At 39.0% G+C, this 23,943-nt stretch overlaps 1 protein-coding gene across 1 annotated transcript in view; it reads left to right on the top strand.

The window, feature by feature from the left end:
* The window catches only part of cubn (cubilin (intrinsic factor-cobalamin receptor)), a 78,845-nt gene extending 57,810 nt beyond the window's left edge, over positions 1-21,035 (top strand). The window contains exons 47-67 of the mRNA XM_014412716.3: positions 1,513-1,653; positions 2,750-2,934; positions 3,194-3,365; positions 4,754-4,957; positions 5,760-5,909; positions 6,046-6,167; positions 6,723-6,948; positions 7,341-7,528; positions 9,331-9,487; positions 11,333-11,482; positions 12,917-13,102; positions 13,549-13,678; positions 14,046-14,263; positions 15,627-15,826; positions 16,084-16,246; positions 17,102-17,310; positions 18,067-18,211; positions 18,399-18,580; positions 18,982-19,147; positions 19,424-19,659; positions 20,820-21,035. Of these exons, the coding sequence (XP_014268202.3) occupies positions 1,513-1,653; positions 2,750-2,934; positions 3,194-3,365; positions 4,754-4,957; positions 5,760-5,909; positions 6,046-6,167; positions 6,723-6,948; positions 7,341-7,528; positions 9,331-9,487; positions 11,333-11,482; positions 12,917-13,102; positions 13,549-13,678; positions 14,046-14,263; positions 15,627-15,826; positions 16,084-16,246; positions 17,102-17,310; positions 18,067-18,211; positions 18,399-18,580; positions 18,982-19,147; positions 19,424-19,659; positions 20,820-20,927 (3,638 nt within the window). The 3' untranslated portion in view covers positions 20,928-21,035. The remainder of the gene's footprint in view (positions 1-1,512; positions 1,654-2,749; positions 2,935-3,193; positions 3,366-4,753; positions 4,958-5,759; positions 5,910-6,045; positions 6,168-6,722; positions 6,949-7,340; positions 7,529-9,330; positions 9,488-11,332; positions 11,483-12,916; positions 13,103-13,548; positions 13,679-14,045; positions 14,264-15,626; positions 15,827-16,083; positions 16,247-17,101; positions 17,311-18,066; positions 18,212-18,398; positions 18,581-18,981; positions 19,148-19,423; positions 19,660-20,819) is intronic.
* Positions 21,036-23,943: the final 2,908 nt, after the last annotated feature.

Raw genomic sequence — 23,943 nt, 5'->3', positions numbered from 1 at the left:
ATTATGAAAACGTTGGGATGCTGTGTAAAAAACCAAACAAACCCCTAAAAACATGTCAAATGTTTGAACTAAGGTGTTTGTTCCAGTAAATATATATTATTTTACGAAAAGTACTAGCACAGTACTTCAATGGCAGTTTTTCATTTGAGAAACAAATAACTTCTGTTGTAAAAGCTCAGGGCCGTTGCAAACACTAAAAGTATTTTGTTATCTGCTGACTTTGAGAAGGTGATTCTTGCATTTACTTCATACAGGCTTGATTAATAGTCTTTATTTTGGAATCAGTCAGGCTCTGCTCTTTCATCTTCAGCTTGTTCAGAAGGCCGAGGCCTGACTTTTGACAGGCCCCCATCTTGGCTCGTTTACACTGGGTTCCTGTACGTTATAGAATTGATTTTAAGACTTTAGAGCTTGTTTTTAAGTCTCTAAATGATTATCTCTTTCATACCACTCTGATCTTTTAACTAAAAATACTCCAAATAGAACTCTTAGGTCAGCTGATAAGTTGCTTCTGACTGAAACACAGAGTAGACTGGGCCTTTGCGATTGCTGCACCTAAACTTATATACAGTCTGCCTCTTCAAATTAGGACCTACGCAATTAGACTGACGCAACGCAACAAAATTTTGACCCCCCCCTAGCTTTAAATTGTGACAGAGTTTTGTTTTGTTCTTTTTATGTGTGTTTGTTTTACTTTGAGCCTGCTTCTGCTGTTAAAAGGGAGTTTTTCCTTCCCACTGTCGCCAAAGTGCTTGCTCACAGTTTTCTCTGGGCCAATGCTGACTTAAAATGGACTGAGGAACAGTGTAAAACTGTTCTAGGATTATGCAAATTAAAGTTTGATGGGTTTTTGGGAAACATGGACTACGGATCCTCTGGACAAAAAGAAGGGCCACCTGGCTTGTTATCAGTGCTCAGTTCAAACTTCACATTTCTGATAGTAAAGGGATACAGTAGTACCTATGGAATTGGCAGATTGTACATCTGGAAATGTGCCATCTATGCTAAAAGGTATATAATAGGAAAAAGTAGAATGGTATAGGCTCCCATCCAAATGATGCTTTTTTTCAGTGAAGGCCTTGCAGATTTCGGTAAGACAATGCTAACGTGCATAATGCATACTAAATCTGTTACAACTGCTTTGCAGTGTAAGACAGTAAAATGTTATAGCGGTCCTCTTCCAAAAGTACAGCCACCTTTTAAAGGGAGAGGGGATCCTACATAATGGTAAACATGGCCCCATCTCAATTCGTTTGAGAAGTTTTGCTCTCAGTTTAAAATTAGCTAATGTTTTTCTTAAATGGTAGATTTTTGTCAGTTAAAATGTTTGATGTGTTTTAAATGTTCTATTGTGATTGTTCATAAGATTTGCAAATAATTGCATTCTGTCCCAATAGTCCCAACAGTTTTGAACTTAGGAAAGTAAATTACACCCAACACATGTGTCTGTGTTTCATGTTGAGACAGTGGGGTGATCAAGATATTCCTGCATCCTTTCTAATGTTTGTTTAGGCCGCCTACTGGGCCGACATTGTGGCAATAACCTTCCTGCTCCCATGGAGACGTCTGACAGTTTTGCTTATGTCCGGTTTGTCAGTGACACCAGTGGAAATGCAGCTGGCTTCCGTCTGTTCTTTGAAGCAAGTGTTGAAGGTGGGTACATTTTGAAAAGTACAAGGAATAGTTGCTGGATGATCATTATGGTACGTCATATTTACACATGAAGTAAATCTTTGAGTAATATCACCACGATAGTCATAATTATCATAGAGACCTGTTTTTGTGGGTAACTGTTGTTTCATTAGGTTCAGTTTTTTTCCTTTTCATTTTGAATGACTGCATGGATGAGAACCAAATCGTACAATAAAAAATTGACATATGTATGTTAAAGCATTTGATAGAAAACGTTGTCAACATTATTAGAACTTGCTCTCATACTTTCATATTTGTGTATTTGACAGCTCTTCAGTCAGCAAAAGGTCATAAATAAGCCAGATATAGTCCTGCATATTAACAAACCATTACACTGTATGTTACAATATTATGGAGAAAACACAAAACATAAAGTTAATAAGCTGCTTATATTCTAATTTTTTTAATGACCTGTAAAAGAAGAATCAATACAAATGTTTTTATCACACAGAGATGCTAAAGTCCAAGCTTTAGATCCTGTTCATCAATATGTAAGATCTGACAGTTCTTTTCTTACATTTCTGTTTCTGTTCTCAAGTAATAAAGTTCAGTGTATTATATAATAATATACTGATGATAATAATCACTGCAATGTTTAATTTATCTTATTTGTAAAGTGTCAGTCATTTAAGAAAACAGCATTTTTTCATAATAAACCAAATAACAAAGGGATTCACATGAAGATGGAGATAAAACACGTTGACCTACAAACAGTGACATAAAGGGAACCTGGAAATTGTGACTTCGAACAAATGCAAAAAGAAAAACTGGATAACAGGAGAAACAGGCTGGTTGATTATCTGCCTCATTACAGTGCCTTTTGATTTTGTTTCCAAGCAACAAAAGGAGACAAAAAAAAATTAAGCCACTCTTCATTCTAGCGACCTCAAACTGAAAGCCAGTCTAACTCAGTGGCAATGATGGGTTGTGGAGATATCTGATGAACAGACAGATCGGGTTAAATGCTTAATTTAGTTTTTGGTTTACAGAAATACATGAAATTAATTTACAACATTATTTGTTATGCTGAATCTCTCTCTTTTTTCTTTTCCCACAGAATGTGGAGGTGAACTGAATGCTCCCTCAGGAACTATCTCCTCTCCCAATTACCCCAACTTATATCCCCACAGCCGAGTGTGTCGCTGGGAGCTGGTAGTGTCACCAGGCCGCAAGGTTACCCTCACCATCAGTGACCTGAGACTGGAAGGTTCTGATACATACTGCGTATTTGACTATGTTGATGTGAGTCCCTTTCTGCCAGTAGTCGTCATCCCTTTCACTTGACTCGAACCACAAATCAAATTAATTCCCCTTTCATGCTGTGGAATCTCTGATAGCATCTAGAACCCTTGAAAAATGAAATTAAAAAAATCAAAATTTCCACAAATGTTTATCTGTGTAATTTTTTTTGTGAAATTGAAAATACTGAAATATAGTTTATTACCTTTTTGATGAGCATGCAAGAAAAATTGCATATCAAGCATAACTCTATGTCCTCCAGGTAATGAACGGATTGGCAGTCGATGCCCCTCACCTACAACGGTTCTGTGGTACAGTACCCGCTGGAACTCAGGTGCGGTCCTCTGGCAACACCATGGCTGTTGAGTTCCGCACTGATGCGTCGGTGTCCACTGGTGGATTCTTGGCTACGTATTCCTCTGATGAACCTGCAGGTTAGATTCTCCTGCGTGCAAAACTAAAATATTATCTACAGAAAAATATAATTCACATTGCTTTAACCATAATAGCCATGTATCCATGGCAGTTTCTTAAACACGTTAATGCAGGAAACCACACGTATACATGATTTAGTATTATTAATGCAGGGATGTAAGATATCAAAAACATCATTCTGTTATCAAAAACTATTCTGCTGCAGTTTCATGTTGTATTGTCTAAATCAGAGGTCTTGGTGTAGCAATTTTTAGATCCCCCAGTGGCTTGTGCTCTGACCAGTATAAAGTGGTCGGTAGAGAATATGATGACAGGTGTTAACACGTCTTCTTTCAAATGGTCCAATTTAATTTCTATTGGAAGATGGTGCCAAAAATGACTTTCTATTAGCTGATAATGCTACCTGGCAGAGGGTTGTTTTAAAACATTCCTTTACCAAGAGAAGCAATGAATCACTATGAAAAGACATCGCTACACAAAAACCGTATTTTATTTTTATTTGCTTTAGCAAATTCTACATAATTTCTCAAAACAAGAATTAATTAGTCTGCAGAAAAATCTTCCCTGTCAGTGTTATGTGGATTAAAATATTTGAAACATTTCATACTCTGTTATATCATTACTATGGATACATGTTTGCAATGGCTCTCCTGTGAAGATATTTCTGAAGAAAACTGGATTCCATCTTCTTATCTACATCACACATGTTGGGCAAGGTGGTTAGTAACAGAAAACTCTGTTACGATGATAACTGAAGCAGATCTTTTTGTTAATGCTAGCTAGCTCTGTTTCCACACAAAGCACAGTTTGTATCTGATCTCAGGACAGGCTGTTTTGATCCAGCAGGTAAATCCAGGGAGCATGTGCACGTGCGGTGGATCTGAGCAGAGAGAATAAGAGGCCCAACTGAAAAATGCAAGAACCATAATCTACTATTAGGAAGCCTGAGCGACTGTAGATCTTAGCTAGTCAAATGACTTGCAATCAGAGTGAGGAAGGATGTGTTATGTATGTCAGCTGGTGAGTAATGAGCTGCAAGTGGATAGGCCGGGAAAGATAAAAGGAACGAGCAGGTAACCACACCTCTTTAACCACAAAAAAGACTTTTGGAACCCAAAGAAAGCTGAAAGTCATACAAGATTATTCCTTATTGGAGGATGATGTTTTTGTAATTGCTGAAGAGTCCAATTACTCTGTCCAATTGCCTGTCCTGTCTGTACCTTAGTATTAATTACTAATAATTATTAATTGGTATCATTTCCAATCAGTAACAGGTCAGTCGATATAGTCTCAACCACCTACACTTCATTGTGTTTTAATGAAGTGCTGTTCCGTATTGTGTTCTAACATTTACTCTAATCTGCTATTTTAATCTGTATTTTGCTAGAATGTGGCGGTATCCTGAATAACCCTGATGGTGGCAACTTCACTTCTCCTGGCTACCTGGTGTCCAACTACAGCAACAACATCAACTGTGAGTGGCTGATTCAGAACCCACAGCACATCAACTCCTCTATTGTGGTGTTGATAGAAGACTTGCACCTGGAGGACCATCAAACCTGTGAAGCAGACTATCTCCAGTTCCGCTTAGGTAAGTCCTAAGTAGGATACCAGACCAATATGACGTATAAATTATGTGTGCAATGAAGTCTATAGCTGCATTTTTATTTTAATTACATAAGCTTGGAGGCTTGAGCTTATTACAAGCTACCATAGGGCGTGAAGCAGGGTACACCTCGGACAGGTCACCTGTCTGACATAGGGCTAGCACACAGAGACAGACAATTATTCACACTTAACCCCATTAATTGCATGTCTTCAAACTGTGGGAGGAAGCCAGAGTACACGGAGAAAACCCACGCAAATGTAGGGAGAACATGCAAGCTCCACACAGAAAGGCCCCGGTCAGACGGTGGAGTAGAACTCGCTACTTTCTACCTGCGAGGTGCTAACAGTGCTAACCACCACACCACTGTGCTGCCGTTATTAAAAGAGTCAATTTGGCAAATTGCTATAAGAAATGATCCAAGCCTTAGCAGACAGCTAGTTGGTTGTAACACAAATAGAATTTAGTAAGAGAGCATTTTTATTTATGTATTTTTTAATTAACCATTACTGCCATTTGAAATAGATTAGGCCAGGCAAAATTGCCGGCACCACCTCAAAAGTAAAGTTTTTGTTTCTTTTGTGAATAAATTATGCAGCTGTGAGTTTCCAGGTTTCGTTATGATTTCAAAATAAATCTTTGCATTATGATATTATTATTATTATTGTAGCAGATAAAAAAAACAAACTAAAAACTCAATGTATCTGTGTTGTGTGTTCAAGAGTGGAAGAAAAAGTATATGAAATCTAGTCTAGTCCTTTCTAATCTAATGTCTCACCTTTTGCAGGTGACTCAAGTGGAGAGCTGCTGGGCAAGTTTTGTGGCCAGACAGCTCTTGTACTTCCTATTGTGGTCTTTACCCCAGAACTCTGGGTCCATTTCCAGACAGACAACTCCAACGGAGACTTGGGTTTCAAGGCTAAGTACTTGTTTTCCGGTACGACTCACACTAATACCTTAGTTATCCTATGCCACTATTTCTTTGAATTTGAGACTAGTATTTAGCTAATGTAGCAATCAAGTAGCAGATGAAGATTGTCCTTTGATGCATCATTCTCTCTTTTTTCTCTTAGAATGTGGAGGCTGGCAGACAGGTGACGGTGGGGTGTTAGCCAGTCCTGGTTACCCTAACCTCTATCCAAGCCCCAGTCGCTGTGCTTGGCTGCTTGAGGCTCCAGAGGGCCACACTATTACAGTAAGTGTGCACAGTGGCTTGCCACATTAAAACAACTATGTGGACTACAGTGTACAATTGAATGCCCCCTATAAGCGAGCACTTTAGCGACAGTGGAAAGACTCCCTTTTAACAGGAAGAAACCTCCAGCAGAACCAGGCTCAGGGAGGGGCGTAAGACAGGAGAAAAACATGCAGTGAAAGAGAGCCAGAGATTGATTAATAATCATATTAAATGCAGAGAGGTGTACAAACACATGCTGAGTGAGAAGGGGTGAGAGAAAGAAAAGCGCTCAGTGCATCATGGGAAGTCCCAGCAACCTAAGTCTTTTGTAGCAAAACTAAGGGAGGATTCAGTCTCAACTGATCCAGCCCTAACTATATGCTTTATCAACAAGCAAAGTTTTAAGTGTAATCTTAAAAGCAGAGAGGGTGTCTGTCTCCCAAATCTACCGGGGTGATACAGTACTATGAGGTATTTAAGTTAAGACTGTACAAGACGTTAATTTATTGTCCAAGATGAAGTGCTCTTATACTTTTCAAATTTCTTGATATCCATTTCTCTTCCATGCTGCAGCTAACCTTCACCTACTTTAACTTGGAGTCCCACAACACATGTGGCTGGGATTCTCTCACCATCTTCAATGGAGGATCCCCAGGTTCTCCCATTATTGGTCAGTACTGTGGTACCACCTCCCCAGGAACCATCCAGTCAGGATCCAACAAACTGGCTATAGTTTTCCTGGCTGATCATAGTGTGTCCAAAGGAGGATTTTTGGCCTCCTGGTCTTCTGATTCTTCAGGTGGGTCTACACTGCCTAATTAAACATTTTATTCATTTTCTTTTTTGCAGTTGCCTATTCCATGTTTACTCCAATTGTATTATCAGGATCTCACATCTGAGTTAAATTCAGTGAAGCTAAACTAAGACATAGTTGAATATGTAGGATTAAATACAATATGATACAGTATGATGCTGTCACTTTGAACACTGAGTTAGATTATTTTTTTATATCCAACATGTCAGAAGGTCATAACTGTTCAGTATTGGTTTTCAGCCTTGTGTACAAATATTTTCCTGAGTATTCAGTGTATGGTTATTCATACGCGGAAGAGCTATGGGACGACCTCTGAGTTATTTAATGTCTTACATACACTTTGTGCTCATGTACTCACATATTTTTTTTACTGCCAGGATGTGGAGGGGTGATCCATGCTGATGCAGGAACAATCAAGTCTCCAAACTATCCCCAGAACTTCCCAGCCAATGTGGAGTGTACCTGGAAAATAATTGCCCATGACGGAAATCACCTTGAGATGAGCTTCAGCAGTGATTTTGAAATTCCAGACAGCGGCGGGACCTGTGAGAGCAGCTATATCAAGGTATAAGCACTTGCACCTTGCAGTAGATTTTTTCCCCCTTTTTTCATTTCAAATATAGCTTTAATTTAGGGCAGGGATAATCAAATTGCTATTGAATCTTTTTCTTCATATTCATATCAAAAATATTCCTCTTCGTATTTTTGTTTTGGCAGATTTTTATTCCTTTTAGGTTGAATTCCAGAATTCAACCGAAAAGGGATTTGTGTCTTTCATGTATTAGGCGAATATGTAAACTGTGGTGCCACTGAGTAATGTGTCCTTCATATAGGTAATAATATTAATAAAAAATATTGTTATTATATGCATTATTATTATTACTTCCATGTCAGACACAAGTCCCTTATGGGTTGTGTCAAGAAGGGCTGCAGCGCTACAGTAAGAGTTTGGAAGGGGGCAGGTTGTGTTTTTGTTTGGTTATTTGTTTGTTTTGTTTTAGTTTTTTTGTTTAAATTATTATTATTACTGAACTGTTCCTTTAGTCTCTTATTCTACTATCATCAGTGCAAAAATAATAAGAAAACCTCAATAAACGAAAACTATACAATAAATAATAAAATCTTAATATCCAGAAGACATAATCTGTTTTGTCTCCGTTTATTCTATTACACTTTGTATCTGGAAATATGCAATACTTTAGCTTGTTTTCATTTGGCCTGTAAAATGCCCTGTATTTATATAGCGCTTTTCTAGTCCCTAAGGACCCCAAAGCGCTTTACACAACCAGTCCTCCACCCATTCACACACACATTCACACACTGGTGATGGCAAGCTACATTGTAGCCACAGCCACCCTGGGGCGCACTGACAGAGGCGAGGCTGCCGGACACTGGCGCCACCGGGCCCTCTGACCACCACCAGTTGCATGCAGAGAAAGCTCTCTGAGCCCCACCAGCAGCGGTCGTTTATTGCAGGGAAAAGAAGACGAATAGAAGCAGCGCAACTAGAAATTTGTGATTTCTTGTTTTCATTTTTATCCCTTCATCCTTTTCCACTTATCAGGGTCACAGGGAGACTGGTGGCTATCCCAGCTACCATAGGGTGGGAGGCAGGGAACACCCTGAGAGTGTCAGTCTGATGCAGGGCTAACACAAAAAGAATGACAGCATTCATACTCATATTCACACCGATGGGCAATTTAGAATCACCAATTAACCTAACCCCACTAACTGAATGTCTTTGGCCTGAAAGAGGAATCCAGACTGCCTGGAGAGGTCCCACACAGACATGGGGGTAACATGCAAACTCCACACAGAAAGGCCCTGCCCAGGTGGTGGAGGCAAACTCAGATCCATCTTACTTTGAGCTAACAGAGCTAACTACGATGCCTATTCATTTTCATTTATTTTTGGCTTATGTGTCATATTTCAAATCATTAGACAACATTACTATGAATTAGTTGAATTACAAAAAGAAGGTTAAAATCATCAAATCTCTGTCTAAGACTGAGTATACTAGTGGCCAAAGGATAAATCACTGAATGCATTATTCTTGTTTAACCGGTTGCCAAGAAAATGCATGGAATACAGTCATTTAATGAAAATAGGCTATATCTGCAGTTTTGTGTAGACCCAACATTATTTTGTAAGTCAAATTAGTAGTATGTTTTAAAAAACAAAACAAAACATTTTTTAGCTTCTTTCTCCTCCTTTTTTAATCAAGTATATTTGCTTTCTGACCTTTGACTGCAGAAATTAGAACATTAGCTTTGATTTTTTTCCCAATAACCTTTTTGTTTTCAAATAAAATTGGCTGCAGAATGGTATCATAACAGGACCTGATTAAAACTGTGCATGTTTCTGCAGGTGTGGTCAGGTCACAGTCAAATTAGTGAGGCTCTGCTGTCTACAGGCTGTGGCTCTGTGGCTCCAGGGTCCATAGTTGCTCCAAATAACATCATCACGAGCCGATTCCAGTCCACTGGAGCCCCTGGCAAAGGTTTCTCAGCCTCCTTCAACACCAGTAAGAACCAGACAGCCAGTACAATTTCATGTTAAAGCTTTGCTGTAATGGCTATTATATCACACACTTTGGTGAATTTTCCTCTTCTAAATAAGTTTAGAATTAATCTTTTCTAATATGAAGGTAGAGAAATGTTACTATTGCTATGTAAATGCCATTTTATCTCTGGGAAGACCCAGTAATTCCATGTTTGCCCATTTGGAAGCCGTTGCAGATTCTCAGTTAAGCCTTTAGAACAGTGACCCAAATGTGAGCTGGTGGACCACAAAGGTGCTGCAGGTGGGCTACAGTAATAACAGAAATTCAGTTTGAAGTTATTCAGAAAAATGTACAGTCACATATTTATTTAGACTTATTTATTTATATAAAAAGTGAATTAAAACAGGTGATAGGAGGTGGTTACTTTGTGATATTACTTATTACTTTGACTGTTCTTGTATTGAAATGTGTGTCCTAGTGCAGCTGGGACACACATTGGCCTTAACACTTTGCATATGAAGGGGTAGCATTAGACATTTTCAAAGAAGTACTTCACTTTCGCTTGTATTCTGATTAGAGTATAAGTCACATGGCATTTTCTGCTTTGTTTTGTTTTTTCTAAGCAGCCATTCCCACTCTTGACTTTGGGGATTACTGCTCAAGAAGCTTTACACACATCTATTGTTTTATGTTTGTTATTATGTTTTGCACTCTATGCACATACTTTGTGGGATTTAGTTGGTCAGAAGAAGTCAGAGACTTGTCCTGAAGCCACAGTCTCAGAGTACTTTCCAAAGTAAAAGTATTTTGCTCTATTGGGTTGCATTCATTCTCCCTGTAATTTCTTCAAGGTCTGTTCCTCTGACAAGTAGCTGCCATTCATTGTTGTCTTACAAGAAAGTGGTAGGAGTTGCATGAACATTTGAGAAACTTGATTCTCATACTCAGATTCTACAGTTTTGCAGACTGTAAACAGTTTTTGTATTTAACTCAGTGTTACAGCATTCACAGCTTCTTGAACATAAGACAACGAGGAACAATTGTGTCATGTTATAGCCTTATTCAAACATTCCAAAATAAATTAATTTTTTCACTTCAAAATTGTCCATCTAATAACAAAAAAAACAACAACAACAAAACAAAAATATAACATGTACATGTTCACAGCCTTTGCAAAATACTTTGCTAAAGCTCCTTTTCCTTTATTTACCGCTTCAAGTTCTTTTTGAGTGTGATGCTTACCACACCATTCACCAACGATGTCTTTGTACTTTGTTTCATTCATCTTTCTCTCTTGTTTCTTGCTTCTGAAAAACATCCCATGGTATGACTCTGCCACCACCATTCGGGGATGGTTTTGGCCAGATGATGCGGCGTTCTTGGTTACCTTCAGACATGATGTTTGACATTCAGGCCAAACACTTGAGTCTTTGTTTCATTGCCCCAGGGAGCTTCTCATGGTCTGAGAGTCCTTCATGTGCCTTTTACTGAGAAGTGGTTTCCACCTTGCCACTCTACCATAAAGGCCTGATTGGAGGAGTGCAAATTGTTGTCTTTTTGGAAGGTTCTTCTCTCTCCACAAGAAAAGCAGGAGCTCAGAGACACTTACAGTTACTATCGGGTACTTGGTCATCTTTTACCCCAATCTCTCAGACTGGTTGGTCTGCTTTAGCCAGGGTTGTAGTCCTTTAAAAACGTCTTCTGGAGGCCACTCTTTTCCCCCCAATATGTCATATTAGGGATAAAAAGCTATTTTTTCCGTTTTTAAAAGTTACTTTTTTAACTTGTTGGTCGGCAGATCTTTTTTGCAGTGACATGGTCATTCTATCAGCATGCAAAGAAAGTCTGTTGTGCTCTTTTCATTAGGATGCGGTGCAAACTTTACAGCTGACAGCGGCCGTGTGGTTTCACCAAATTATCCAGCAGACTACCCATCCAGAGCCAACTGCAACTACACCATAGATGCTGGAGAAAAGACTGTGGTCATCCTCACCTTTCAGACATTTCAAGTTGAAGGTAAGTGTTACAATTAGGGATATCTACCGCCGGTATCCGGTGCCATTATGGCAAACTCAGCAGCCTGCAACAAGTGCTTTAAGGTGATACTGTGCAAAGGAGGTAACACCTCGAATCTGATGAAACACCTGGCGACGCATAGCGGGTTTTTTTTGAAGCCGACTACCTACTACAGGTGTGGTGCCTGTTATCGACCCGGAGTTATCAACATCCCCCAAGAACACGAAGAGGAGAGTCCTGGCCCCTAGCCCTGCCAGTGTAGCAGAAATGATGAGGATGATGATGGCAGCAGCCGTTCTTCTCTGCGTGAGTAGCTTCATGTTGTTCGTGTGTAATTCACGTTGAGTAGGCTAACCACGTTATTACATTAATGCATGTAAGGTGAACTAGCAAACACTGTTGTAGTTACATGCGGCTGTCTTCTTGTTTGATGGCAGATACTCCCTTCACCCTGGACAAAAAGGCTAAAATGACCAAAGAAAAATTGGAAAACAGTTAAACATGAGAGGTTTTTGGACAAAGTTTGTGTTTTTTCCATTGTTTAAGCACTGCTTCCAGCCAAGAGTAGGGATGGGTATCGTTTAGGTTTTATCCGATACCAGTGCCAAACCAGTACTTTTGAAATGGTGCCAGTGCTCAAAAGGTGCTCGAACCAGTGCTTAAAGAATGGAGAACACAAACTTTGTCCAAAAACCTCTCATGTTCAGCTGTTTTGTTGTGAGGTTTTTTTGTTTTGTTTTTGTTATTGATTTAATACCGTGGTTAGCCTACTTAACGTAAATTACACGCAAACAACATTAAGCTACTCACGCAGAGAAGAACGGCTGCTGCTGCATCATCATCCGTCATCATTTCTGCTACACTGGCAGGGCTAGGGGCCAGGACTCTCCTCTTCGGGTTCTTGGGGGATGTTGATAACGCCGGGTCCGATAACAGGCACCACACCCGCAGTAGATGTGGTCTTGCAGCAAGCTATCAAATACGGTGCATTTCTCGGCTTTTAAAAAAACGCTATGCATCGCCAGGTGTTTCATCAGATTCGAGGTGTTACCTCCTTTGCACAGTATCACCTTAAAGCACTTGTTGCAGGATGCAACAGCATCTTTTGCTGTGAAGTACAGCCAGCCTTTTGACCGCTTCGCCTTGGGCATTTTTAATCTGTAGCTCTGCTCTAAAAGAACGTACGTACCTGGACCTGCCTACTATCCTCGGAAACATAAAATGGCTAGAATCCAAAGTGTATCACAGCTCAGGAGGAAAAAAGCACCGAAATAAAGCACCGAAATGTGCGCTGCTTTTCGGTCTGGTTACTACTGTTTATGTCAGAACCGATACCAATACCCATCCCTAGTTACAGTTAACACATTTGCATCCAAAATATCTAATAAGATTCAGTAGTTTGTTGAATAATTCCCCCCTCTCTCTGTTGTCTAGCACATTCTACCTGTCTGTACGATGGCCTGAAGATCTACAGTCTTGCTACCAGTGGCATTCCTATTGCTACTTTGTGTGGTACCACCATCCCTGGGAGCTTCTCCACCTTTGGCCCCATGTTGCTCCATTTCTACTCTGACTCTGTGATTACAGACACTGGCTTCATGGCAGAATACACAGCTATTCGTAAGCAATTCAAAGTCAAATTATTGTTATACCCTAATGAGCCATCACCATTTGTTTGAATCAAAATCAAAGAATGGGAAGGCAAAGAACATTTTATAAATTGGAATAAAGTCCAGTATTTTTAATTAAAATTATTATAATTATGTAATGAACCACTTTTCCATTAAGTTACTATGTCAAACTTTTTCAATCCCTTCTACTTTTCTTTTTTGGCATTTATCTTCTTTACTCTAAGGAGGATAATTTGTAAAATACATATTAATCAATGTCAATATAATGTTTTAAGGGAAAAAACTAAATGACAGATTTTATTTTGGTTTGTTTCTTTTTTGTATTTTCATTATATTTGGCATTAGGTATATTTATTATAAAGGGTGTGGTGTGAGGAGTAGATGCATACATCTAAAGTTGTGATTGTGTGTCTTTGTGTTTGTGTGCATGTACAGCATGTGGTGGTTTCTTTAACAGCACCGCGGGTACAGTGAGCAGTCCGGGGCTGTCCATGACCAACTATCACCACAACATCAACTGTACCTACCACATATGGGTCCAAGCAAACAGAGTAGTAGATCTTAAGTAAGACTACACTGACTTCACTGGCTGCTCTAACCTGACTGCAGTACTTCACAAATGACCTGATATTGTTCACAAATCATTTTATTGTTTTATAAACAGAACCAAATCTTGAAAAACTTGAATGCAGTGTTGTTTTTCAGTTAGCTTTGACTTTTTAAAAAGATTACTTAAAAAATTACATGACATCAGTGCATTGTCTTAAAACTAGAACAACTCTAAACATTTTTCCCACATATTTCTGTGGAACCTCCTTCACACAACAATGGGAACAAGCAAAGCCTTGGATACATAGGACTGGTTTCATCTGATAACCGGACAAACTGGTGCTCTTGTACTCTGGGCTTTAAGAAATGTTTCTTTTCCACAGGTTTAACACCTTTCATCTGGAGGCATCTTCTTCCTGTCAGTTTGACTCTGTGGCAGTTTATGACGGACCAGACACTCTGTCACCCTTGCTGGGGAAATTCTGTGGCACAGTGCTCCCACCCAATCTCCGTTCCTCCACAAATCAGCTATTCATTGTCTTCAGCACAGATAACACAGTGAATGGGATTGGTTGGAGAGCTACTTACAGTGAAACACTCGGTAGGTGGTAATGACTGTGTATTTTTTATTTTATTTTAAGAACAAGTGAACACCACTTATTCATAAAACTACACTTGCACCACACAACTGATGATCTCCTGGGACATTCAGTCTCTAGAGCTTATTCAGAAAAAAAATTGTTCAGCTGAGTGTGTGGATAGAAAGACTCATTTAAAAAGTGAAGTAAAGGAAAAATGGCTGGAGCTGATAGGAACCCCAACTTTGGGTACAAGACTGCACTTCAAGATGGTAAAAGGACTGGTACTTACTATATAGTACCCTTGTACTCGGGTTGAGCAATCAAAGTGCTTCCTGCTACAAGTCTCATTCACTCAGTCACACACAGATTCATACAACACTGTATGCTAAGCTTTCCCTAACATTCACATACATATTCACGATGGATGCATCAGGGCCACGTGAGGGTTCAGTCTCTTGCCCAACAGAAGACATTAACCCTAGTCTGGAGAAGCTAGGGATTCATCCACCAAGCATCTGATTGTAGTGGGCGACTGTGACCACAGTAACCCACTACATTAGGTCACACCTGTCAAATAAAAACAAATCTGAGGCTGCAGTGGATTTTCCACAGCTGAAAGCAGGGAAAAGGGAAGCCTAGTCTCAGTTTTCTTAAGGCTTTAGATCATGGAGCCAAAATGTGACATCAGTTGTATCCATCCATGGACCAAACCCACCTTGGGTCAAAGAATGGTGACAGTCAAATACAATGTAAAGGGGAAGAGGATTTGCTCACTAAGAGCCAGACTTTCACCCACCACACAACATACCCAGAAACCCACAGATCATCAGCTCAGCTGTTCACCCTGATTGAAATGTGAGGTAACACCTAAATAGCAGTCCAGGCTAGTTTCCAAAGATCCCCTTGAAGTACGTGATCACTGAGTAAATTTGAATAAAAACTGGCTGATAATGTCTCTTCATTCTCATACACTGACAATTTTTGTAAACAACCTTCTCTTAAAGACTGAATATTTGACTTCCGTGCAACTGAGTGAAAAGGGACAGTGAATGTTTAGATTTTATGTGCTTGTAAACTTGAGCATTTTCTTGATTTGCATTGTGTGTTGTTGGTGTTTTTTGTGCTTTCTGGGCATGTGTCCATTCTTTGTAGGAATTGATTTAAGGTACAATTACTGTATGCAGTTTGCTGGTGATGACTAAAACAATAACATTAGTCTGTCTTGAATTCTGACTGGGTACCCAGCAGCAACTGTTACAAGTACTATCTAGGCAGTATTATCTATTTTTACATTACTAGTTTGAACTTTCCAGACATTGGACAAGTTCTATTGTTGCTGTTTTATCCAGAATAAACAAGTGGACATGCTTAAATTACTTGCAGGTCCAGCACAGGGATGTGGTGGATACCTTTCCATGCCCATGGGCATGTTTGGTTCACCAGATCCAAATCTAGATGGTGTCTATGAACCACGGATGAACTGCCTATGGACCATTGAGATGCCTGTCAACAAGGCAGTCAATCTGACCTTTGACTCCTTTGAACTTGAGACTTCCACTACCTGCCGCTATGACTATGTCAGAGTAAGTATACGGAGGGCAGATATTTAATTCATTGAAAATTTTCAAGTTCAAATTTCAACAGTAATATTTTTATACTAAAACCCAGTTTACACTGGGACAGTGTGTTAGTACATCTGGCCACAAGTGGATCAATTGACTCCACTTGTGGCCAGATACACTGACCACAATGAATGAATGTTACTATGACCAAATGAACTTGCTACTATCTGGTATTTCCGCCAAGCTTGTATTAATATTTGTATCTGTATCTCTCTCAGGTTTATGATGGTGACAACATGAACTTCCCTTTGGTTGGGACATTTTGTGGAACTTCTGTCCCTGCTTCCTTCATATCAAGTGGAAACTTTTTGACTGTTCACTTTGTCACTGATGGCTCGGTGCAGAGGCGAGGCTTCAATGCTACCTACAGAGAAGTACCATGTAAGAAACATTTTGATACTGCATTGCATTCAAAGTCATATTTTCACATGAAGAGACATGAGACAATATTTTACGTACAAAATCCATCTGCCCTCTTTTTTATTTTATCCATCACAATCTTCAATGGATGCGGCTCTCAGGTCCTTACATACATGCAGCTATACATGGATTCGAGGTTACAAAAATGTGATTTGTTACATTTTGTTATGCCACCGACACAGCTGGGTTGAAGACATGAGCGTACGATCGTGTTGGTTTTTAGATTGTCATAAAATATCTGGCAAGCAATGTCAGCTAGACCTTCAGGCCAAAAGACTTCAGCCCAGTTGAACTCACATCGCTGGTCATGAAATGTTTTGATCATTATGTGAAAAAATACATATTTTTTCATCATCTTCAAGTGAAAAACTAATTCTTGGGCAGCAAAACACAACAAATAATATGTTTTTAGTTTTTTGTAACTTTTACTTTTCAAGATGGATTCTAAAATGCTACACATTGTACATTTATTGAAAATGTGTTGGCTTCTGTATTATTTGTTGCTTTGGAAAGACTTCTGTGGCACAGAACACAGCAATTAGAAAGGCAGTAACAATAGCCAGGAAGTTGTTGGGATTTGCATTAGCACTGTGTGTGGAGCAAGGCAATTAACATTGTGAGTGATGTGAGGCATCCACTTGCCTCTTCCTTTAGACTACTACCATCTGCACGGTGCTATTGTCGCTCTTTGTTCACAAAAAAAACCAAACCCCAGACTATATGGTATGTTTTAGAGAATGGCTCTTCTACTGTTACAGAATAAGTCTGGCTATTTTTGGAGGGTTTTTGTTTCTAATTGTGTCTGTCTTTCCTCAGTAATTTGTGGAGGGACACTGAATGCCACCTCTGTTGTCCAGACCGTGACGTCACCCTTTTTCCCTAATGAATATCCTCCTTACACCTCCTGTCGGTGGATCCTGGATGCTCCAGCCCTAGAAACCATCAAAATGTCCATCCAGACCTTCGTCCTCCAGCCTGACCAGAGCTGCTCTGCAAACTATCTAGAGTTGAAAGACTGGCCTATGGTGAGTACAGACAGACCTAGACCAACACGTGCTGTGTCGTTAATACTAAGGTGGTGACTGGACCTCCTAAGCAACTATCACTCTTATCATTTTGTAGAACTTCAAGATGAAGTTACTCCAATTGTTTTTCCCTTTTTAAAATTTGAAATTATTAAATGTCACTTGCATTAGATGAACTCTTGTAAAATTGAATATGCAGTGAAAAGGAGGTGCACTAATAAGAAGGTGGCTCTGACAGCACACATTATCAAAACTATTTCTATTGGTATGCTATGCTATTGCTATGTCTATCATGTAGGACTTGTTGGTGCCACCTGAACAGAATCACAGACCAGGCTGCAAAGCACTGAGTAGTCAGGAAGCCAGTCTGAGAAAAGAGGAATTGTGACCACATTTTATCATCATAGTTTTTGTCTACCAAAAGTCAAACGCAGAGAGGCATAGATCGTGTGGAAATTAATAATTGAAATACTATTTATAAAATTGTTTGTACATCCCTAAACCTCAGTGCAAGTACAGATTGGGATACAGTGTAACAACCCAAAATGACTCAATAGTAACACATTCATAAAACTCTCCCTTTTAAGCTTTTGATGTATTTTGGGAAATGTGTGAACTTTTTGTCATGACATTAACCAAAACTAAAAGGTTTCATCAGAGTGTCTTTGATCATGTTCAGTACGAAACCGCCTTACGGTACCAATACGTAGACGTATGGCGTTAGTATCATTCTAATAAGATTCTTGTGTTTTTCAGGGAGACTATGGGCAGTCTCATAAGCTCTGTCCATCAGATGGCCATCTACCAGACTTTTACAGTTATGGCAGAACAATGCATGTGCAGTTCAAATCCGACACCTTTGTGACAGGAAATGGCCTCAGCTTCACTTTTCAAATTGCCAGTAAGGAAGGAGAAATAGACCCAAAATACCCTATTGAAATCATGCCTTTTTATTATTAATAAAATTCAAATGACTTTAAAAAGTGTGCTTGCTTGTCTGCATCATCCATACTTATTGAAGTGGTGAATATTGTAAATTGTATCTGGTTTCTGATAAGTGCTCTAACTATAGTTTCTGTGTTTTTCAGGCTGTAGCCGAACATATGAGCAGGAATATGGCTACCTGAAGAGTCCAGGCTGGCCTGACATATATCCCAACAACATGGATTGCACCATCATCCTAAAGGCACCACAGAACAACTACATCTCTTTCTTTTTTAACAATTTTGATGTGGAAAGCCATAGCAACTGTCAGTTTGACTATTTGGAGGTAAACCAAGCAATGTTAATGCAGAGACACAGACGCTGTGTGTGTGTGTGTGTGTGTGTGTGTGTGTGTGTGTGTGTGTGTGTGTGTGTGTATGCTTGCATGTGCCATTTAGAATAGAATAGAACAGAATAGAATAGAAAAGAATGCCTTTATTGTCACTATCAGATGTACAATGAGATACAGAGCATCTCCTACTCAGTGCAAGAGGAGAAGGAGAAGAAAGTGGGTGTGAGGTGCACAGTTTCTATTCTATTCTATTCTATTCTATTCTATTCTATTCTAACATGCTGTTCATTCCTTCATATATTATAGAAGTGTCAGATTCAGTGTAAATGGCGGTTGGATACCGTATTCTGTGTGTGATATGTTTTATCCTCGTTTCCATGATTTTCACCTCTCAGATCCGTAACGGCAGTACAGCAGACTCACCACTGATTGGCAAGTTCTGTGGAAGCACTCTGCCAAGCCCTGTCTTCCCACAATCCAACCAACTCTACCTACGCTTCAAAAGTGACTTTTCGCATTCTCGTGATGGCTTTGATGCCACATGGACATCCTCCCCTCAAGGTCTGAACTGAATAAAATATCATTTTTAACCAGTTCCTATAAAATATCAAGTCGTTTTTTTTCTTGTTGGCATGACCAACTAAACAGGATTTTTTACTATTACTTTTACTCTTTTATACATTTGACATCCCTCCTTTAAGCTTTTAAGTCAACATGTATTTAGAATTTTAAATCCTGCTCTATTTAGGAACTATAAGATATTTTTAGTAGTAGCAGTTTTTGTAATGAAGGAATGCAGATTGTTCACTCTGTTCATCCTGTCTTTTTTTTAACTAGGTTGTGGTGGCACTCTATTTGGAGACCAAGGCTCATTCGCAAGTCCAAACTACCCTGGAACCTATCCCAATAACACCCATTGTGAATGGAGCATCATGGCACCAAGAGGCCGTGTTGTGACCATTACCTTTAACCAGATCAGTATTGATGATCCTGGAGATTGTCAGAACAACTTCTTGAAGTTGTACGATGGCCCAGATACCTCTTCACAGTTTGTTGGACCTTACTGTGGTGTGGTATGTTAAAGAGCATTATTGTAATCTTGACATAATACGGTTTTTATACATTTTACTGCATTGCATATGTCAGAAAGATTTTACGGACTTAGCGTTCCAGATTAGGTACGAGTGATCAAAAGCTCAGTAGAAAGAGACAAGTCAAACCCGTCCTATTCAAACCTCTGACATCTAGTGTCCGGTGTTGTCTTTGTTATGGACCTGTGTGGTATAATAATGCTATTATTTAAAGAGCATTATAAGGGCTTCACAAAATAGGTTAGGTGAGTCTGGTCAGGGTATTAACAATGTAGAAATAAACTATTAAGCATATATTTTTCAATGGTAATGTAGTTTTACTACATCTGTAACAGAAAAAGCTATAAATTGATTACTTGGGGTAAAGAAGTCCTCATAACTGAACACTCCACTTACTGGGTCCATCATGTGGTTGTATCATTCTGTCATGAAATGCAGAGAGATATGACCCAGACTGAGACTTGTAGTTGACACAAGACAAGTCTTTATTATGGCTAATATCGTCCAGATCACAAACTTATCAAAATTCCAAAAAACAGCAAGCACCAGGATAACAGTGTCAAACAAATAAGATACATATTTTCAAAACACTGTGTCTCTGCGACTTTCAAACCCCAAAACATGTTGCACCAAAGTAACACGTTTTGAAAGTCCATCTTTCACCAACTGAAAAAAAATGCTGTGATTGCAGCCGTTCCCTCTTTAACTCTGACAGTTTGAATATTAACAATCACAAAACTGAGCTAATGTCTCATATTTAGGTGGTTTTGCTAGTTACAGTCATTGTGCAGGTGTACTGTTTATAAAATTACAATAACAAAAAGTTCAGATTGAGTGTGCAGTATAAGGTAACTAGTGTACTTATTTACCTATTCACTTTGCAATAGATTATGGTGTCATGCAAAAATAATATATAATTAGAATTTTTTCTTCAGTATTTAGAGTTGTATTGTGTTCATTTCCATATAGATATAATGTTTTCTTTGAATTCTTTGTCAGAATAAAGCACAGACATTGTACTTTGGTAACTATGATTGGTAATGTGTTTTTTTTTCCTGTTTCTTAGCTATTTAGAGTGAGTCACTGTTGATAGTTTCAGTATAAAAATGTAAGTTTCTCCTATTTCTGTGTTGTTTGTTCAGGAAACCAACATTGCTCCATTCACAGCCACTGCCCACCAAGTCTATGTTGTTTTCCAAGGCCAGTACTCCACCCTACCTTCAGGATTCAGACTCACCTGGACCAGCTGAGAGGATGCTCTCTTTCTTCATCTCTGTCTCTCTCCCTCACACACACACCATTACTAAAGCTATGTCATAATGCCGTGTTATAATAAATATATAATTCAAGAAATGCAACAGTGTGCTCAGTCATTTTTATATCAGGTGCTGCTTGTAAAGCAGAATGCTGCTGCATCAACCTCACTCACCTGCTGATGAGTTAGATGTCACAAACCACACTTATTTTTTGACATGGTGACAAATAAAGGTGTCAATCAAATCAACATGCTTTAAACATTAATAATGACAGCTTTGCGTATTATATTTGTTTTATTGGTTCTCATATTTTAGCAGTGATAAAGATGTTTGTCTAGATGTTTATTGGAAAACTTAAGACAGGCCTGTGCATGTGCCCCTTTGAGAAGAGGGATCTTGCAAGCACGTCAACATTTCAGTCCATAATGGCACAGTTTTGGGCTGATCTCATGATCATCATTACCCTGTGAGGCAAGGTCTTGCACAGATCTCCAGACAAATTGTCATGGTTTGCTGTGTGGCCGGCAGGATGTAGGACCCAAAAGCAAGACTCATGGAAGGCAGCTTTATTTTGACTGTAAATGGTTCTTCCTACAGAAAACAAAACCTGAAAGCGAGGAGCTAGTAATTCGAACTAAACTACTAAATACTGAGGGCTAAAATACACAGCATAACAAGAGGATGGGGAAACACAGCTGGGACTAAAACTCAAAACACTGAACACAGGACAGGGACTATCAAAGTAAAACAGGAAACACATGGCAGGCACAGAGGAACGGAGCACAGGGACAGGAGTGACATGAGACATAACTGACTGGGGAACAAGAAAATAAACATGAAGGCAGAACTAAACCTACACTAAACATGAGGGGCACAGGAACACGACCCAAGAACTAGAATTCAAGGAATACTAGAAAACTTAGGGAGCTAAAAGTAACAGTGATGAACCATGATGAAATCAACACTTGGTCACCAACGCAGGGCCGTGACACAAATGGTCATTCTACATTTCTTTTATTTCTGAATAATCGTACTAACAGTGGTCATTTTCTCACCAAGCTTCTTGTTGAATGTCTGGTAGCTTTTACAGCTTTGTGCAGGTCCCCAGTCTTGTCGCTCATGACCAGAAGAGGTTGGAATGGAACAAATTGTTTCTATGATGCTTTCTACACATAACGAGTTGAGATCAGGAGTGTCTGCAACTGATTGATTGACTGACTGATTATAATGTAAGTGCCTGATGGGCACACAACCAATCTGTTGGAGCCAGAATTCTGGCTGGACTGCAGGGGATCGAATAGTTATACTTAATGACACGCAAATTGATTTATAACTTTTATGTAATGTGTGTCGTCTCTCTCCATTAAAATGAAACTACCACAAAACTAGAGGCTTTTGTTTTGTTTTTGTAAGTGACCAAACTTAAAAATTCAGCATGGGATCAAATAATTAGCAAACTGTATGTTTAGCAAGATGAAGTAGTTTGTTGCTAGTTTTAGTAAAGGAACAATGGTACTATTACTAGGCCCTTTTTTTCTTAGGTCAGGAAGGAGCACAGAAGGGTAAAGTTGTTCATGCAACGAGCATACAAGATGCAGCACAAAAACCGTGAAACTGTCAGTTTGCTTTAAAGTGGTCAATTTTGTTTTGTTAGGCAGTGGAAGAACTGGATTTGTTTTTTCTTTTTTAGTTACAAGGTTAAAATATGTCAAGAAGGCAGGTTAACATTAATCCTATAATACATAATTTTAACGGCATCCACTTCACTGTTATATAAAAACTAATGTAAATCAATGCATAGCTTTACTACTAGCTCTGTCTTTTTATTCACAAATTTTAATTGCCTTCTAGCACTTTCCAAAGTCTACACGAATCACGTTATAATCTGCCCCATGCTGAGCCACGACTGATGCAACACTCACTACCTAAGGGCAGTGTCATGACTCAGACGAGAGCAGACATCCAGACATCTGAGCTATCACAGACTCATCATTTTAGAGTTAATCATATGTTACACAGCTCTGTTAAAGCTCATTCAAAGATTGATAAACAGGAAAACACCTCAAAAATCATACTACTGTGAAAAACCTTTTTACATATATTTACATCATATACTAAAGATAAAGTGAAATGTTTCACTTTGAAATTGTTTTTAATGAATTAATTTACATTTTAATGATAATGGGTTATAGTTCGTGAAAATCAGAACTGCTGCATCTCAAGTTATTTCCCAAACTTCATAGACTTGTGGTTATGGTTGGGCCTCTTGTCGGCAGTCCCATTTCAGTGGTCCTAACACATTCATCAGCAGAGTCAAAGGCCAGCAAAATTTTATACAAATAAACCATAAAAAAAACTAAGCTTGACAGGTTGTGAACTGTTGTGAAAGATAAATATCTACTATTATTATATATTACCTAAGTATTATCGGCAGGCACCAAAAAAGTAATAACCAGATGATGGTTGTGTGTGAAACAGAAATTGTAGAGGAAATATAAATAGTAAAAACACAAATGGTATAAATGGGAAATATATGTGTGTTTTGCTCACCTGTAACATTCTCAGAATTACAGAAGTGAAAAGCAATTAAACTGGTGAAACAAAAGCCTGAATGATATAGTTGTACCCCCTGATAGATGGTACAGTCTGCCTGTCTAGCAATGAAGACAATGCTTTAGAGCTTCTGCAGCGAAGGGGGGCAGTTAAAGGAACAGGCTGCTGTTTTAATGCAATTTAACCTTTTCCTCCTTTCAGTTTAAACTAGGAAACGTAAAACTCATTCTTCTCCTCTGCTCTTTACACTGTAATAATTCTTCTCATGTTTTACTTTTAATCCAGAGCTCTTGGACCTACAGATTCAGTGGCAGTCACTGATAGGTGTAAATGACCTGAGGGCTGAAGCAGCTTTTTGTCTTATCTTGGTAACTTCAGGGTTAACCTGGGGTTCACGTCTTATTAGGGTATAATTTATGCTGCAAACCTTATCTGCTTCAGAGCGGGTTAGACTAAA

Source organism: Maylandia zebra, linkage group LG9, assembly GCF_041146795.1.
Source record: "Maylandia zebra isolate NMK-2024a linkage group LG9, Mzebra_GT3a, whole genome shotgun sequence".
Lineage (NCBI taxonomy): Eukaryota > Metazoa > Chordata > Actinopteri > Cichliformes > Cichlidae > Maylandia > Maylandia zebra.
Note: the sequence above shows the minus strand (reverse complement) of the source record. Positions and strands in the feature narration are given on the sequence as shown.